This window comes from Ipomoea nil, unplaced genomic scaffold (genome assembly GCF_001879475.1).
Source record: "Ipomoea nil cultivar Tokyo-kokei standard unplaced genomic scaffold, Asagao_1.1 scaffold1509, whole genome shotgun sequence".
Lineage (NCBI taxonomy): Eukaryota > Viridiplantae > Streptophyta > Magnoliopsida > Solanales > Convolvulaceae > Ipomoea > Ipomoea nil.
The window spans coordinates 2,110,236-2,127,472 of NW_017617937.1; the positions used below are offsets into that span (position 1 = coordinate 2,110,236).

General features: G+C 35.9%; 3 protein-coding genes across 6 annotated transcripts; 2 read left to right on the top strand and 1 right to left on the bottom strand.

Moving 5' to 3' along the window:
* Positions 1–1,059: 1,059 nt before the first annotated feature.
* LOC109189232 (AP2-like ethylene-responsive transcription factor ANT) lies at positions 1,060–4,704 on the top strand. 3 transcript variants are annotated; one of them, XM_019340040.1, is made up of 10 exons: positions 1,060–1,519; positions 1,630–2,209; positions 2,296–2,378; positions 2,506–2,514; positions 2,604–2,692; positions 2,777–2,850; positions 2,947–2,997; positions 3,285–3,361; positions 3,911–4,429; positions 4,461–4,704. In XM_019340040.1, the coding sequence occupies exons 1-9, from the start codon at positions 1,288–1,290 to the stop codon at positions 4,426–4,428; spliced, it is 1,713 nt and encodes a 570-aa protein (XP_019195585.1). In that variant the 5' UTR covers positions 1,060–1,287; the 3' UTR covers position 4,429; positions 4,461–4,704. The 3 variants fall into 3 exon arrangements, with proteins under 3 accessions (XP_019195585.1, XP_019195584.1, XP_019195586.1); XM_019340041.1 differs by having other exon boundaries at positions 1,063–1,519; positions 1,630–1,751; positions 1,803–2,209; positions 3,911–4,704; XM_019340039.1 differs by having other exon boundaries at positions 3,911–4,704.
* A 4,054-nt stretch (positions 4,705–8,758) lies between these two features.
* Positions 8,759–11,255, bottom strand: LOC109189233 (DUF21 domain-containing protein At2g14520-like). 2 transcript variants are annotated; one of them, XM_019340043.1, is made up of 11 exons: positions 10,984–11,254; positions 10,816–10,892; positions 10,665–10,748; positions 10,465–10,578; positions 10,263–10,349; positions 10,033–10,172; positions 9,864–9,951; positions 9,718–9,791; positions 9,512–9,642; positions 9,181–9,434; positions 8,759–9,080 (listed from the first exon to the last, which is right to left on the bottom strand). In XM_019340043.1, exons 1-11 carry the CDS (start codon positions 11,174–11,176, stop codon positions 9,036–9,038), a joined length of 1,287 nt encoding a protein of 428 aa, XP_019195588.1. In that variant the 5' UTR covers positions 11,177–11,254; the 3' UTR covers positions 8,759–9,035. The 2 variants fall into 2 exon arrangements, with proteins under 2 accessions (XP_019195588.1, XP_019195589.1); XM_019340044.1 differs by lacking the exon at positions 10,665–10,748 and having other exon boundaries at positions 10,984–11,255.
* A 1,907-nt stretch (positions 11,256–13,162) lies between these two features.
* Positions 13,163–14,871, top strand: LOC109189234 (uncharacterized protein At3g49720-like). Its single transcript, XM_019340045.1, has 6 exons — positions 13,163–13,358; positions 13,494–13,533; positions 13,645–13,689; positions 13,792–14,166; positions 14,466–14,521; positions 14,620–14,871. The coding sequence occupies exons 1-6, from the start codon at positions 13,245–13,247 to the stop codon at positions 14,770–14,772; spliced, it is 783 nt and encodes a 260-aa protein (XP_019195590.1). The 5' UTR covers positions 13,163–13,244; the 3' UTR covers positions 14,773–14,871.
* The last annotated feature ends 2,366 nt before the right edge of the window (positions 14,872–17,237 follow it).

A 17,237-nucleotide genomic window follows, 5' to 3' on the forward strand; every position in this document is an offset into this window, starting at 1 on the left:
TCAACAATCTTTAATTTTTACCTCGTATGGTACATTATATTGGCTGTTAGCTATATCTGACCGACTCAAATCAAGAGGACTAATAGGCTTATTCCATTGAAAATCGAACTTGAAATACCAAGCAAACATTTTGACTAACTTGGCTATGGTCACCACCTACTAAGTTTTTTATAATTCTTCTCAAAAAAAAAGTTTTTATAATTAAATAACAGATTAAGTAATGGAAAAGTTACTTGTTCATAGCAGCAATGGTAGACAGCTAGCTAGCTGTGTAATTAATTACTGTACATTTGAAAGAGGTAGCAATAGGTCCATATATTACAGAGCATCAGATGTCTACAGGTCGCCAGGCCAGTTAATTTTGTGCCTTAGCCAAAATCTATCTTAGCTTCTCTGATGACTGATATACGCAGTAGTCGGGAACTGTAAAAAGCAAGCAAGGAAAAAAGTCTTCACCACCACAGATAATTGATTGTTATGTCATCCTCCGTATAAAGGGTGCCTTAAGAACACCTGTTAACACAACCATATATACATATATATAAAATGTATATAGGCATGTCAAAAAAGAAAAGAAGAAAGTGATGGGGGGTGCAGGGTGGAGCGGAGGAAAAGCAAAAGAGATGTCTTTCTCAAGCACAGATCCCTATGGAATGCAGCAAAGATGGCCAGCATTCCTTGTTGCAACTCATTCTTTTTGTTTTGTTTAAAGGGGCCGGGATTGCTTTGCTTTCTTCTCTTTACAAATCTTTTCACACCATAGACAGAGAGATAAGACCAAAAATTTGTACTCATCCCTCTTTAACCAAAGGTTAAAGGTTCTATTTTTGATTTTGAGTATGGAACAGTCTTAAATCTCCAGTTCAGCTATCACATCCAAAAGATGTACTAACAATTCAGCGAGGGGATTAGTCATAAGGTGGAAACTCTGGGTACACGAAAAAAAGAAAAAAGAGAGAGATAAGAGCAACAAAAAGAGAGGATGGATGGTTTTTATTTTTAGATTTTTGGTTAGAGTTGTGAGTTTTCCTTTTTCTACTTATTATTCTGCAGCTACCAAACAAAATAGTAAACCAGGCCAGGCAGCTTTCAGAAAGCAGAAGAGAGATTAAAGAAGGTGAAGGTTAATACTAGCTAGCGCATGGATATATATATGGAGGAGTATGGTAGTTTATTTGGTATCCCAATGCATGACTGACTTTGCTTTTCCCCTCGAGAAGTTTTCAGAAAATCTCTTCGTTCTGGGTTTCATTTCTTTGAGAGAACCAAAAACAAAAGAAAACAAAAATGAAGTCTTTGAGTAATGATGGGTCTGGCAGCAATAATGGCAACTGGTTGGGTTTTTCCCTGTCTTCCCATTCCAGTTTAGCCCACTCTATCAACTATCCTAATGCAAATGCCATTTACTATGGGCTTGAAGGTGAGAATGCAGGGCTGTTGTCTTCTTTCTCTGTAATGCCTCTCAAGTCTGATGGCTCTCTTTGCATTATGGAATCTTTCAACAGGTCACACCCCCAAGGTTTTTACCTAAATCTTCTGTACACTACAGTACAGTGCTTCTTAATTTCTTTAATTTCCTTCTTGGAATATATATAATCTTTCTGGTTCTTCCCATTTTTGACTGTGAAGGTTTGGTGATTCCAACGCCGCCGAAGCTTGAGGACTTCTTTGGGGATGCAACAATGGCGCCCCACCATCACTATGACGACAGAGGTGGTGGAATGGACGGTCAAGATTTCCTCAACCATCTTCAAGAAAACTCCAAGCACCAGGAACAACAGATTGTGGTGGCTCACCACTTCCAAGACTACTCTGCAGCAATGAGAGGTGGTGGGCATGAGCTTCAGCTCCCAACAATGGCAGAAAACCAAATGTCGTCGGCAACTAGTGTTGGGTTAAAGAACTGGGTTTCCAGGGGGTTTTCAGGGGAGCATGTAATGAATGAAAATGGTGGAGAATCTACTACTGGATCTATTGGAGCTATGGGATATGGCGATTTTCAGTCTCTGAGCTTATCAATGAGCCCTGGCTCACAGTCAAGCTGTATCACCGCCCCAAACCACCAAATCACACCCACTGTTACACAGTCCTTGGCCCCGGAAACCAAGAAAAGAGGGTCTGATAAGGTGGTGGATCAGAAACAGATTACTCACAGAAAATCCTTTGACACATTTGGGCAAAGAACATCTCAGTACAGAGGTGTTACTAGGTTAGATCATCACTTCAGCTTTGTGATACAGTTTATGATACATAAAATGTTTATTGTTTTGGGTTTTGACCATATATTCATTGCAGGCACAGATGGACTGGTAGATATGAAGCTCACTTGTGGGACAACAGTTGTAAGAAAGAAGGACAGAGCAGGAAAGGGAGGCAAGGTTTGTAAACATATATAAACCATGAAACTGACATAACATTTGTTCATAGTTTCTTACCTAGTAATCTGATTCATTTTTGTCTTCCATGATCTTTTTTGTTGCTGGGGACAACACCAAATGGCTGCAGTTTATCTAGGTAAAACATGATCTGTTTTACCAATTCCCCATGCCCCCAAAACATTATATACACAGCAGTATTGAATTTTTGATGGTTTCAAATTTTAGGGGGCTATGACATGGAAGAAAAGGCAGCAAGGTCATATGATTTGGCTGCAATCAAATACTGGGGACCAGCTACCCATATCAATTTCCCAGTAATGAACCAACCTTAATATCATTTATGCTGCAAACTTTCTTCCTAAATCTAACATCTGTCTGCAAATCTGTCATGTATGTAGTTGGAGAACTATCATCAAGAGATAGATGAAATGAAGAACATGACCAGGCAAGAATATGTTGCCCACCTAAGAAGGTATCTTAGCTTAGTTTGTTTCTTAAATCTTAATCCCCTCCACTAGATCTCTTTGTCTCTCTGCTTCTGGTTTTCACCTTTGCATTCCCTTTTCAGAAGGAGCAGTGGCTTCTCAAGGGGAGCTTCAATCTATAGAGGAGTCACAAGGTCTTCATATTACCTTCCTACATACATTTACTATAGCACCAAGAATGCAATAAATTAGTGTCACCCCAACCAAGTTAAAACGGCTTATTGGTCTTCTTGGTTTGAGCTGAGTAACCTATCATAGTTTAACACTGTTTACCAAATAGGGTCACAAGGCAGGTTGACCCAGTACACATTCTCAAATAGTGTTTGTGGGTTTTCCTCGTCACTCAGAAAAGAGTGCAATAAATTAATGGATGCTATTTTGTGTCACTGAAGTCACTTACTTCTCTCTTTTCCTTTAGCAGACACCATCAGCATGGAAGATGGCAAGCTCGAATCGGCCGAGTTGCTGGAAACAAAGATCTTTATCTGGGAACATTCAGTAAGTGCAACAGACATTATTGACTTTCTTGATCATCATGTGAACGGTGCAACAATTTCCATTCCTACCAATTAATTATGTAATAAAGTTGAAGTCATTAAATTAGCACCTCATTAATATAATATTTAGAAAGGCAAAGATTAAGTCTTTGTTGATATGTGAGTAAAGGGTGTTTTCTCTTTAGTACTTTATTTTTTTGCCGTAGTAGTGTAAGACTGCAGGCTTATCACGAGCTGTCGCGAGGTTTTGAATGGCTGCATGTTTGTCAGCAAGACGCATAATAAGGCTGATCAGATTGGGAATCTTTTGCTTTTCTTTTCTGTCTTGATTCACTTCAATTCTCCATATCTCATCTCTTTCTGGGTTTTCGATCTCAGATCATCAGCTCCCCTTTGTCGTCCCGTTATTTTCACATTTTAATTGTCTTTTTTTTTTTTTGCTTTGTTCTCGTTAAGCTCAACAATATAATGGTCATACATACTAATCATCTGATCTGCTGAAAAGCTGTTTTTATGGGTTTGAGAATCTGATCTGTTTATTGAATTTCAGGCACGCAGGAAGAAGCGGCGGAGGCTTATGATATTGCAGCGATCAAGTTTCGAGGTTTGAATGCAGTGACGAATTTCGACGTTTCCAGGTACGACGTGGAGCGGATAATGGCGAGTAGCACGCTTCTCACCGGCGAACAAGCGCGGCGGAGCAAGAACATGACGGCGGCGGCGGCGTATAACCAAAAACCGGGCGGCGGCGGTGTTGGTGATGATTTCAGAAGCTCCTGTTTAGGTTTGGAGGGGATGGATAATACGATGATGATGGTGAAGACGACGACTAATAATCATCTGTCGACTGGCAATTCTTCGTTGGTAAACAGCGTCGAAAGCTCCAGGGAAGGCAGCCCTGACAAGACGACCAACACCGCCCCGCCGGTGCACTTTCAGTCGCCGGCGGCGGCCAATTTCTACGGAACTAGTAGTAGTGTGAGTAACGTGAATTCTTGGATTTCGTCGGCGGCGGCGGCGCAGCTGAGGTGTCCTTTGCCGGTTTTCGCTGCATGGACAGATGCATAGCTAAAGTAGCTAGCTAGCTGATGATGATGATATATCATGGTTACGTTTAATTCGGCGTTAACGTTAATTGTGTGAAACATCGGAGATCTTTCTCATGATGACGATCAAAGATGACCTATAACTTAGCTAGATTCCTTGTACGAGGTTTTTCGGATTTACTACTGCTTAAATATTTGGGTGGATTAATTAATTTTAAGTGAAAAATAGCTAGCTAGCTAGCTAGCTCTTGTAACCTACGTTACGTTCTTCAATTCATTTTATCTTAGACAAACTTCACATTAGGGTCAACGCATATTAATTTTAATTTTTGGCAGGGTCGGTTTTTAGATTTTTATGGCCCTGTTTGGATAAATAAATAAGCCCTTATTAAAATTAAAATCCATAAAACTAATACCGTAATTTTATTATCTAAATATATAACAAAAAAAAAATTATCCGTGCATCGCACGCACACTGCACGCACATCGCACGTACACTGCACGGAAAATTGTACAATTATTTGCTCGAATTCAAGCAAGGATAACATAAAAAAAAAAAAACATAATCGATACAACCAATTTCATCAATTGCACTATATAATATTCGTTGTTATAATTTTAAGATTATAACAAATATTTTCCGTGCAACGCACAAGTAAAAATAGACATATTATGGAATAATAATAATAGTGTGCACAAGTTTTGAACCTTAGATCTCAAAGTTAAAATACAATAAATACATGTTCCTACCATTTCTTTATAAAGTCTTTTAAGTTTAATTAAAAACTTTTAATTTGTATTTCTAAACTAACTAGGTAAAAATAAAATATTGAGCTTCTATTGGGGCCCCTCTAAAATTTGGGGCCATGTGCGGTCGCCCAACTTGCACAGCCCAAAATCCGAGTCTGGCTAGTATAAGATATATTACAAACCAAAATTAATTAATCTTATTACAAGTTACAAGTTCAAACATGTGTAAGCAATAATGCTCTATGAGGCCCCAAAAGGGATGACCAACTCAAAACTACTACCCCAGAGTGTGCATGGAATAAATTTCTTATTGTAACCATAGTTGTCAAAGAATCATAAGGGGTAACCAACATAGGAAAGCCAATAAACCCCCAACCCAAGAAAGCCGGGTTGAAAGCCAATAAGCCGATCTCATTAAAAGTACTCATGATTCTTTACAAGATAGTATTTGTTTTATACTTTCTCAATCATTTTTAATTCAAAGAATCTAAACTCCCATCACCAGGGTTTGAACCTATAATCATTCAATTATAAAGGTAACCAGGACGCCATCATATTACAAGGTCGTAGTTGGCAACCACCTGATTAACTTAGTTGCGCCCGGGATAGTGATTCAGTGATTGAGAAACTGCATTTAAAAACTCGTTTCTAGCTAGTTACAGCGCGCAACCCACAAATGTCTGGCAAAACTAGGATACTTGAATTTTAAAAAACAAAAAAATGGATGCAAAAACACCTGTACTTGGCCACTTAGCATATATCTCCCATAATGTATAGACTGTCATGCAGGAATTTGCATGACATGATTATTTTCTGGTAGAAAAATTGCATGAAACGATATTGGGCACTACATTGGATGATTCAAATCATCATAATTGCATATTTCATTTATTGTCCTGCCAAGTACCATCACAGCTCAAAGTGTTAAAAGATTGGTGGGTATTTCTCTGGAGCCTTTGACCATAATAGGAATATATATATAATTACCTCTCTTTTTTCTTATTTTCTTTAATAATAACAATATTATTATTATTATTATTATAGTTCATTTTCCCTGATGTTAGTTCCGGCCAGTACCTTTCTCTCCAACATCATCATTACTAGATTCTTTCATGAGCTTTGTCTAAAGTTGATGGAAACATGCCTCCCAATTATTCAAAAAGATAAGGGAGAATGCAATATAATGGGTGCACTGCAGACTGGACTCTCTCTCTCTCTCACACACACAGTTATATATTATCATCTCTATTATTTGGATGGACGATTAACATTAATTAATTTAATCACACTCTGTAGTTGCTGCTTTTGTTCTTCATAAACTTTTTGTCTTTCTTTTCCTGCTTGGCTGCATCAGCAAAGGGTTTTGTTTTCTTTGTTTTTGTAGAAACGTGCGAAAAGGGTACGGCGTTGTTGGATATATTATATATGCGACTAATGAAGCTCCAGATTAAGGTGGGATTAGTTACTAACCGTATCTTAATCAGCTGCTGATCTGTATCAAGAAGATATCAACCCAGGACGGTAGGATATGATATTGCTGTGGTCAAAAGAAGGATTCTGTGTCCAAAACTTGGAAAACTAAAATAAGGTTGTTAGAAGAACAGCTTTTTCAGAAATGTCTGCCAAATTGAGCCAATATTATTAATTATATTGAGGTAACAATATTGAGCTATTTGGTAAATAATTGTTAGTTGATTGGGTTGGTGAGTTTGACTAATTGATTGTAGAAAAATGTTTGGTAAATTAACTGTTAGCTGGTAGTTGATTTTATACAAATTGACTTTTTCAAAAAGCTTATTTAATAAGCTGTTTTAAGCCTTTTTTTGAATTTTAGTATTTTAAAGCAATAAACTGTTACTAAAAGCTAATTAATCAAATACTCATATTAGTTGTATGTTTAATCAAGTCAAACAGCTAATAGTGATCAAACAAGTCAAAATTGATTGATAGACTAACTATTTTATTAAATCGAGCCATTATCTTGTTTGTGAAATTCAATATATCGTTCTCACTTAAAGTTAAATTTGAAATTTTAGTATTATAAATTAATTGTCCGACTAATTTAGCTAGGTGGTGGGCGATATAGTGAGTTGATGTATTCGTGCGTGTAAAATGTAATGATTCCGGCCAAGTGTAAACATTATTATGATGTCTGGTCGGCATGCAAAAGCGGAATATTTCGTCGGCTGGATCTACTAAGCCCGCAATCTTAGGATGATTTTGGTCTGAATTAACAAGGCCCAAACACTAATGTTAAGAGACTTTGTTTTTTTTCCTCTTGAGGCCTATTCTGGATCATCCTGGAATTCATGGCTACTGACAAAAAGTGGGTATGGGCTTTTGGGTTGGGTTATAATACACCACCCGGTTTCTTTATTCCAAGGCTGAACTCCCCCACATCCCGGCCTGACAGAGCATTTGACCACCCGGTTTCTTTGCTAGGATAGGTGGGATGAAAATGGCAATTTATATCGTGCACCACCGGGCATAAAACGTGCGTTTCTTGCTAACGTCACTTCGTTCGCCCAAACAAATCAAACCATATTATGTGTATTCAGTATTTCAGTTAAAAGTTTATGTGTATTCAGTTAAGAGTTTATATGTATTATGTTAACCAAACCTCATTATAAGTATTCATTTAAAAGTTTATGTGCATTGTGTTATGAGTTTATGTGTATTCAGTTAAGAGTTTATGTGTAATATGTTAACCAAATCCCATTATGTATATTCAGTTAAAAATTTATGTGTATTATGTATTATGTTAGATTATGTGTATTCTGTTATGAGTTTATGTGCATTTGAAACATATGATTTTTTTTTAAAAAAAAACTTAACAAAACGACATCGTTTTGGGAGGCGTGGGGCGCACGGAGATTGAATTAAAATAGGACAAATTGAGGTAGGCCTGGACAAATTTAGTCTGGACCTGTTATAACAGGTTAAATTAAGGATTGAGTTTGTAAATAGATTTTCTTTTAGATCCAAGTCTGAGTTTATAATAGGATTTGCTCCGCGTGAAGCTTTTTTAAAGACATACATGTTATAGGTTTTTAAGAGTTTGATATATATACTTGGATTTAATAAATAAATATTAAAAAAAAATATTAGATAAAAATGAAATATATAATAATCATATACTCCTTCCGTCCCATTTTATCTATTATACTTACTATTCATGGGTCAAACCAGCTCTTTCTTCTTTGTTTATTTTCTTTAGTATTTTTTACTTATTTTTAAATTTAATTTTTTGGTATTTAATTGTACTTTTAGTGTAGTTTAATAGTACTTTTAGTGTATACTAATTCTAAACTTAATATTATGAAAAATTGAATTAAAGTTAACTCCAGTCGAGCCTCGTTAACCGAACCAGACACATAAAATGGAACGGAAGAAGTATATATATAGGAGCATGATTAAATGAGAACATGGTAAAAAATAAGGACTGATCCGAGTTATCTATCATGGTTCATCAATGATTGATGATTTTAGTAAAAAAACACAAGATAAATTTTATAATTGTTAAAAAATTTTTAAGATCAGAGAACTCATTTTATAATTATTGTAAACTTGAAGGTTTAGTAATAATAAGATCGTATCTTTGATTTCTCAATACGTTCTCATTATTTTATATAGTTTTTGGGCTTTGCATGCAAGAACAAAAAGCTGTTCTGCATTTGATTCATAGCAATTACACATACATATAATTGAGGAAGAAGGCCAGTTCCGCTTCTTCTCTGTCACGGGCTTCTCTTAGATTCTTACAAGAAAACATGGGAAGAAAAAAAAAAAAAAAAATTCCAACTTGATATATAGGTGCAGTGGTTCTTGCATTATATTCCTGCAAATCTGCAACACCACAATCTCATCATCATTATCTGTCTAAAAAGCCTCATCATGGTGATCTGTTTCATCATAGATCTCTTCCTGCAGATCGAATATATCAACATTAAGGCCAGGCCATTTAGTGTGCTGAGAGAATTGAATGAAAAAAGAAAGAGGAATTGAAGAGTGAAGGTTTGTATACTTTGAGAAGCTGTTCTATGACATCTTCCATGGTTATAATGCCAACCACTTCATCTGGTGTGAGAGTTAAAACTGGCTTTTCATGAACAGGCAGGACTGCTGGGTGAAATTCTTCTGACCACCTTCTGCTCTTTGAGTATTCCCTTCGCGAAACGTTTGCATTTGCAGAAGACAATCCCCTTAACCTTCTCAGTGATCTTCTGGCCCTCAAGCTTCTCTTTTGTGGAAAGCTTCCTCCAGGAATATCTATCATCACTGCTCTCACAGCAGTTCACATTCAACATGAAGAAGCTAAATGGGGGAAAACGAAAACGAAAGACAAAAAGGCAAACCATTTCTGCTTGACAGGCTGCTGCTTCTTTTCTCCATTGTATCATTTTGGCATTTCACAACAACTGCCATGTGACTTAGTCCTTTCTGGAACTCGTTTAGTATGTCGTACAAGGGCATTGTCTCTGAAACTCTGAAATCTATGTATGTTAGGAAACATGGGCAGAAATTAAAGCCTGAAATTAAAGATGCAGATTTTTTGTAGTACCTTGGAAGGCGACGAATTGTTACATTCTTGACAGGTACCTCGTCTGCTGGGTTGATTGTCACCAAATTCTTGGCCTGCAATATTCTGAAACAGTTATAATGGAATTGATTCTGCTTTGAAGAAGGAAATTAAAAGCAATGAATTACCAGAATGAGGCCAACTAAGTTTGTTGGTTGCTCATAATATACAGGCACTCTACTGTGTCCTTTCTCCAAGATCAAATTTATCGTGTTCCTGCTCGTACAGTTCTCATCAGATCAGCATATATACATGTTTGGAATGAAATTAATTATGTTTCCCACACTTTAAATGCACCTGTCTAGTATGGCATTGATATCAATTGTGAAAGTTTCAGATATGGGGGTCATGGCATCTTTTGCTGTTTTCTCTGCAAGTTCAAGTGCTCCTGCAATGATGGTTGTCTCATCAATTGATAGCTCTCCCCCCTTCCCAGCCTACACCAAAACAACAACATTTCTGGAAACACCATAAATTTGACAGATCCAACAATCTGATCAAGAAGTGACAGGTGGAATATAATGTACCTCATTTCCATGCAAATCAACCAATGTTTTCAGCTCAGCTCGTCGAAAAAGAGATTTATGCTGATGCCCCAGGATACAGTCTAACAGCTGATTATTGTGATATAAAAACACATGATCGAATTACAAATGATCAATTAGCTGATAGCTGATAGCTGATTGTTTTGACCATACATATCAGAGTTGTGAAGGATTGACATATTACCTTACTTATTGGATAGGCCACTGGAAACCAAAACCACATGAGAACACGAACAGCTGGAGCAACCGCGGCTCCTATGGCTAAACCATACCTTGAGCAAACAGATTGTGGTATGATCTGCAATAGCATGATGACATGAAAATTTAGGAAAATATGGAATTGAGCATCATATAAAGCGCGCGATCAGGTGGAAGAAAACTAACCTCACCAAATAAAAGTATCAAAGTGACTGAAAGAAGAATGGCAACAAGATCTGGAACCAAATCATCAAGAAAAATAGGAAGTGCCTGGGAATAGAAAAAAGTGTAATAAATTTCCATGTCAAATGTAGTGTAAGTATGAAAACTTGAATACCTCCATAGCTGCAGCATTACTGATAAGAAGTGTGCAAAGTAAGAGATGCTGCTTTTTCACTACTGGCAAGATCTTGGCTGCAGAGACAATTAAAGAAGCAGAGAAATTAAATTTGTTTTAAATCACAAGTGAGAAACACATAAGAATATATAGGTGTTACATATATACATGCATGAAGGCGGTCCCTGGGCTTCCCAGACTTTGCAGTAACCTCAAGATCCACGATGCTCATGGACATGAGGCCTAATGTCAAGCCGGACATCATTCCAGCGAACACAACTAGCACAACACTTACTGCAATGTATATAAAGAACTCTGGTTCGCAACACTGTAAGGGCTGCTTCTTCTCTGCTGCTGCCATGTTCTGATCTGATCTGGTGCAATCCCTCAGCTCTCTTCAAAATCTCTTCTTTTTTGTGTTTATGTGTGTCCTAGGTAATATGAAGATGTGGGTGGGTGCCAGCAGGTTGGTTGGGCGAGAAATTCCATGAACAAATAAAACAGTGGTGCATGTGGTAGCATAAGGAATAAGAGAATAAGTTTGATCCGGCCATGTCGTCAGCTTCACTCTTTCAATTATTCACACAACCAGTCCAAAGCATAATGCCATATATAAACGCTAATGTTTCATAGGAGTTTGCAAATCACGTACACCTCAATTTCTTCTCACCAAAGTTACATTTTTTAATTTTTTTTTGCAAGTCCGATAGTAGATCAAGTCATTGGTTTGATAATCACAAGGTTCAATGTCTAATTCACAATATAAACAGTTTATTGGACTTTTTGATTTAAGCTGGTCAGTTATAAACAACCTAGACTGATTTACACAGGGACTTTGTTAACTAGAATTACAAAATTGAGTTTAACACCTGCACACCATCTATACTGATTGTGGATTTCTCTTGTAATTCAAAAAAATTAATATTTTTTTGGACTTTAAAAATACAGACTAAGAGGGTCTGTTTACCACAGTTTTCTACTTTTCTATTACAATTCAAACATTATTTTTAAAAAATCGCGATTATCACTGTTAATTATTCAATTAAAGAGTAAAACTCACAATTAATGAATTGAACCATCGAATAACAGAACTGAATGATGTGAAACTGACATTAACCTAAAGCATTTGTATTCGGCAATTAAGGTATCAGAACCCAAAAGGCCAAAAGTACCTTTTTTCCCAGAATCTCTGTTTTATAGTAATAATAATAATGAGTTAATATCCAAAATCGTCCTCGACTATAGTGGTTTTTCTCAATTTCGTCCTAAACGACTTTAGTGACCTGCGACATGTGAACTGCGAAATCCCTTTTTTTTTTACGAATTACTCCTAAAACTGCGAATATAAAATTTGATTTGCAGGTCCGGGAGTAATTCTGGGTGTAATTCGTACAAGAAATATAAAATTTGATTTGCAGGTCCGGGAGTAATTCTGGGTGTAATTCGTACAAGAAAGAAGAATTTCGCACTTCACAAGTTGAAAGTAAAGAGAGATCAATATTGACATTACTGAATTGTCCCTTTATTTAACACTAATTTGATGGAATAACAAATGGAGGACTAAATTGAGCGAAACACAAAAGTCTGGGACGATATTAGGTCACCAAAGTCGTTTAGGACGAAATTGAGAAAAACCACTATAGTCGAGGACGATTTTGGTATTAACTCTAATAATAATTATAATATCACCTCAATAGTCCTTTAATTTGTTTATTAGTCATGGCCCCGTGGGGGTGTCCGTGTAATTTTATAACTATTTTGCATGTTCATTTGTGAGGATATGTATTTTTAAAGGCCTTTGACCTTTATATAGAAAAATGAATATTATTAGTTTGATTTTTTAGGACAGTATCAAAGAGGGAATAAACATAAGAAAAACTCCTTTTCGGAGTGGTGATAAGTATTAGTTATTTAAAATTATTCCTCTTTTAAAAATAATATATCCTTTAAAATTAAACAATACGTATATGTTAGCATCTTTAATTTGTCCACCGGTGGACAAAGACGGCAGTGTCTTGGTCCAATCAAAACACAGAAGTTTTACTCCGGAGCTAGCTAGGGTTGGTAGTTACAGGACCAATTCTAGTCTCGATCTGCAAATTAAAGGATCGGAAAAAGTGGATCTGTAGATCACACCATCCCAACTCTTAAAAATGGATGGTTTGTTTACCATGTCCCCTAAAACTAAAGGCACTTACAGAGTTATAATCGCTAAATCGCCCCAAAAACCATATCTGTGACTACTTTTCGTAGAGATCAAAGCTTCTTCACTGTATACCCAGATTTTTCCGTTCAATAAGATTGATCCAGTAGAAACGTACGTAGTACTCATCATCACTTAGCTTGGATCTATCTTATCCATCCATCTGCCTGTATATATATTTTAGTCCGTGTTGACACGCTCCGGATCGGATCGGAAGAAGTGATCGATGTCAAGGCGGCCGGGAAACCCTTCACGGCGATTTGGCGGTGGTGGAAGCCTCGGAGGGCTTTTGCATCCAAAAACTCGTGTTTCCCCTTTAGTTACCATACTCCTCATTCTGGTACCTACTCCTCTAATTACATTTAATTCCAAGATTAGTCTCATAGTAATAAAGATTCCCGCCCTAATATCATACATGAAAAACAACTTGATCATATGATTTACCTTAATACTAGCTGTCCGTCTTTGGTTTCAGGGTGTTGTCGCTGTTGTTGTCTATTTTTATCGACACTCAGGTACATGTTTAGTACTTTATCGGCTAGTGACTGCTTAGTTTCCCTTGAGACCCAAAAGAACATTAACGTATATGGCTCTGATTTGATAAGTTTTGTCGTCATATGTTTTAGGTTTAGCTGGATTCAACAAAGTAGCACTTAGCAGGATTAATGATGGTAAACTACTCGATCTGTATCAATTAGTTATCTTGTAATATAATGCATTATATTATATATATTGGAAATTAAATTTGAAGTTTGATTGATGCATGCATGCAGGAGACTTGACATGCACGTCAGAGGTTTCAAAAACATTAGCGTATTTAAGAAAGGCATATGGTGACAGTATGCATAGAATATTGCACGTAGGGCCTGATTCCTGTTCAGTGGTGTCGAAATTGGTGAAAGAAGAGGGAAGTGAAGCCTGGGGAGTGGAGCCATACGATATCGAGGATGCCGATGTGAACTGTAAAAGCCTTGTGCATAGGGGTGTTGTACGTGTTGCAGATATCAAGTTTCTTCTCCCTTACCGACCCAAATCCTTCTCCCTTTCTCTTGTCTCTGATGCAACCGATTACCTCTCGCCTAAATACCTTAACAAAACACTTCCTGAGCTCGCAAGAGTCTCCTCTGATGGTCTAATCATCTTCACAGGTAAATCTTCTACGAGGGCCGAGAAACCCTCAGTCACTACCCGAGGGTTACTGTTGAAACTATGGAATTTTCGACTGACCTGAAATTGATCTTAAATCAAGTCGAAAGCCTTGTTCCAACCACTTTTTACTTTAGACTTGATTTAAGATCACTCTCAGGCGGTCGAAAATTCCATAATTTCCAACAGTGGGCATACATGTAAAATCCTGCATTGTGGTCAAATTTGGAACCTCGTGGTTAGTAAGCCAACAGTCTAACATAGGTAAATAAATTGATTGAAGAAACTTTGTTTTTATTAGGTTCTCCAGGGCAGTCGAAAGCAAAAGTTACAGAGCTAACCAAATTTGGGCGTCCAGTAAGTCTCTTCCTCCGATCCTTCTGGTGTTATAGGTTTCATAGTAATCTCAATATATATATATATAGTCTAACAGTACAGAATGGTTGGTTGTGAAGGCGAAAATGAGGAGCTCAACATGGTGGACACGGTTTTTCACTCAGATTAGCCTGGAGGAGAATGAAGCTGCGAATAAAAAGTTTCAGCAGGCTGTCAAAAAAGGTGGCTACAAGCCCAAGTGTCAAGTCTTCCATCTCAAGTCTTACCACTGATCTCATGCAAACAAAAAATATACATCAAGAGAATATATATAATCCATTTTTTGCTGCTATTCTCCCCAGATGTGTGCCTTTCATTGGGTAATTCAATTCAATATTGTTAGCTAATTGTAACTTTGATAGAAAAGTCTGCAAAACGCATTTTGAGTAAAACTTGCCTTATAACCCTAGTCGGCAAAAGACAAATACACTAACTCAAACAAAAAAAGTCAATAAACAACTCTCATAAGAAATCAAAATTGAAACTTTATTGTTATTAAGTAAACTGTCCAATCAAGTGCCCCCTTCATTATTGTAACTTGTACTTAGGGGTATTAACCTTATTAGAGATCACAGTGTATATATATATATATATATATATATATATATATATATATATATAATATACTTGTCATTTGTCAAAAAGCTCAAAGGAGCTGAGCTTCAGAACTTATCTGTAAAGAGCGGTGCTTGCTTTGAGCTTGTGTTTCAACTCATAGTTACAATAAAGATGCAATAGAAAATATAAACAGATCATAATAGTCAACAAAGGAGGGTAATCCACAGAATAGTAAATCAAAGTACATGTGAATTGTCAAACAACCTTTTTAATTTCAATTCTTAGAACAATTTTTTAAAAAGAAAAAAATACAAGAATATCATTTTACTCATAAAATATTATGTTTAAATCTTACAAAATAGAATTGCAGTTTTGTGTCTATACTAGTATACTCGGATGACAGATACGCAGGAGTCCTGAAATTGAAGTCGTAGTGTGCAGTGGGAACAATACTCAATGTGGTGGGTTCCTTGTGAGTACTAATTAGTACCGATCCTTTTATTTAAAAGACCGTATGTACCAAATACTGGTCCTCTTAATTACCTAAAAGGCTGTTGAGCTACCATAATTTATCTATTTACCATCCTATTAGATCGATGTGTGAATGCCTTGTGGGTGAGAGCATCCCTTTTGCACCTAATATACATCATTAATTACTAAGAACCAATCATGTATCATATATGTGCCATGAATATAACATGAGCAACTAGGCTTCAAATTGATTTCAATAAATAATTAGTGAAAAAAAAAAGATGTTGAATATATAATATATAAAGTATATATAAATTTGTATTATCACAGTTTAATTATAATTTGTGTAGATAAAACATAATCTTCAATTTGGCTTTGATTGAGTTCAAATTTTTATGTTAAAACTTTAATTTTAGTCATGACAAATTTTTACACATATATATATTTAAAAAGTGAAGAGTTAGGTATCAATCTGAATCAAAATGCAAAACAGCTTTTGCCCCTTTTTGTAGCTGTGATGAAGAAATGTTCAGAGAAGCTATGTCAGTAATTTCCGTGAGTGGTTCATTAACAAAAGCTAATATAGAAAAGTGTAACAGTCTTAGGCTTTGGTTGACTGACCCACACTTGAGTAATCAAACATTCACTAAAGCCACTTTACACCAGGTCAATCTTTTCTTTTCTTTTTTTAAATATAATGATGTAATAATTAATCTATTATTGAGTACACCTCTTTGTTTATTTCTGGCTTTTGAGTTTTGACCTCATATCCTGGTTGGATTGAAGTCACATACTAAAACATATAGTTTCATTTGAGTTGTCTAGTTTAGTTGACGAGACTTGATTAAAGTTCATAATTGAAAATATATCTTTAGGTGTTCTTCGGGTGTTCGTATATTTTATTATAATTTTGTATTTGTTTAATATTTTTTAAAATATTTTAAAGACATGATAATCATAAATTATTTAATATTTTATAGTTAATATTAAAATATTAAATATATATTAACCTTTAAAAATTTAGATTTGAATGATTTAGGGGTATTCGCTAAAAATAATATCATTTTGTATGAAATAACCCTCTAAAGAAAAAGGAAACAATAGCTAATCAGCTGATTAGGCAGCCTAGTCGGAGCTTAGGCGGCCGACAACCTAAAACACCGACTATGGTGATATGCTAGGCGGCCGACCGGCGCTAAGGCGCCTAGGCGCCGATTAATCGGTGTCAAACACTGCTAAATTTAATTTTTACTCAATTTTTGATAATATTAAGTTTAGTATTAATATATTTATTTTATATGTTTAAAAAACACTTTAAAAATACTACGGAATATTAAATAAAAAAAATTAAGTTTAAAAATACTAAAAAAAATAAACAATGAACAATAACATGTATAATCTGGCGAAATTTAGACCTGAGTAATATCTGATATTTATTGTTAATAAAGTATTTATGTTTTCATTAAAATGAAATGTTTTAACCCGACACTTTTTAAGAATAGTACGCAAAGCACATTACTCACGGCGTCATGTCATATCATTCATTGTATTACATGTCCATAGTTGAACATTTTGTGGCTTGACTAAAATGCTTGGGTTGGGACATATCCCATTGTTGGGATTGTAAGGACAAATAATTCCAACTTTATCAACATTCAAACACTGCTAA

Excerpts from the sequence above, each read along its gene's own strand:
- LOC109189234 (XM_019340045.1), top strand. The coding sequence starts at position 13,245 with ATGTCAAGGCGGCCGGGAAACCCTTCACGGCGATTTGGCGGTGGTGGA. Across the intron at positions 13,690-13,791 it reads ACTTAGCAGGATTAATGATG|GAGACTTGACATGCACGTCA; the intron begins GTAAACTACTCG and ends GCATGCATGCAG. Across the intron at positions 14,167-14,465 it reads TGGTCTAATCATCTTCACAG|GTTCTCCAGGGCAGTCGAAA; the intron begins GTAAATCTTCTA and ends TGTTTTTATTAG.
- LOC109189232 (XM_019340039.1), top strand. The coding sequence starts at position 1,288 with ATGAAGTCTTTGAGTAATGATGGGTCTGGCAGCAATAATGGCAACTGG. Across the intron at positions 2,693-2,776 it reads CTACCCATATCAATTTCCCA|TTGGAGAACTATCATCAAGA; the intron begins GTAATGAACCAA and ends TCATGTATGTAG. Across the intron at positions 2,851-2,946 it reads TATGTTGCCCACCTAAGAAG|AAGGAGCAGTGGCTTCTCAA; the intron begins GTATCTTAGCTT and ends TTCCCTTTTCAG.
- LOC109189233 (XM_019340043.1), bottom strand. The coding sequence starts at position 11,176 with ATGGCAGCAGCAGAGAAGAAGCAGCCCTTACAGTGTTGCGAACCAGAG. Across the intron at positions 10,350-10,464 it reads TGGCCTATCCAATAAGTAAG|CTGTTAGACTGTATCCTGGG; the intron begins GTAATATGTCAA and ends CACAATAATCAG. Across the intron at positions 9,435-9,511 it reads CAGCCTGTCAAGCAGAAATG|TGATGATAGATATTCCTGGA; the intron begins GTTTGCCTTTTT and ends CTGTGAGAGCAG.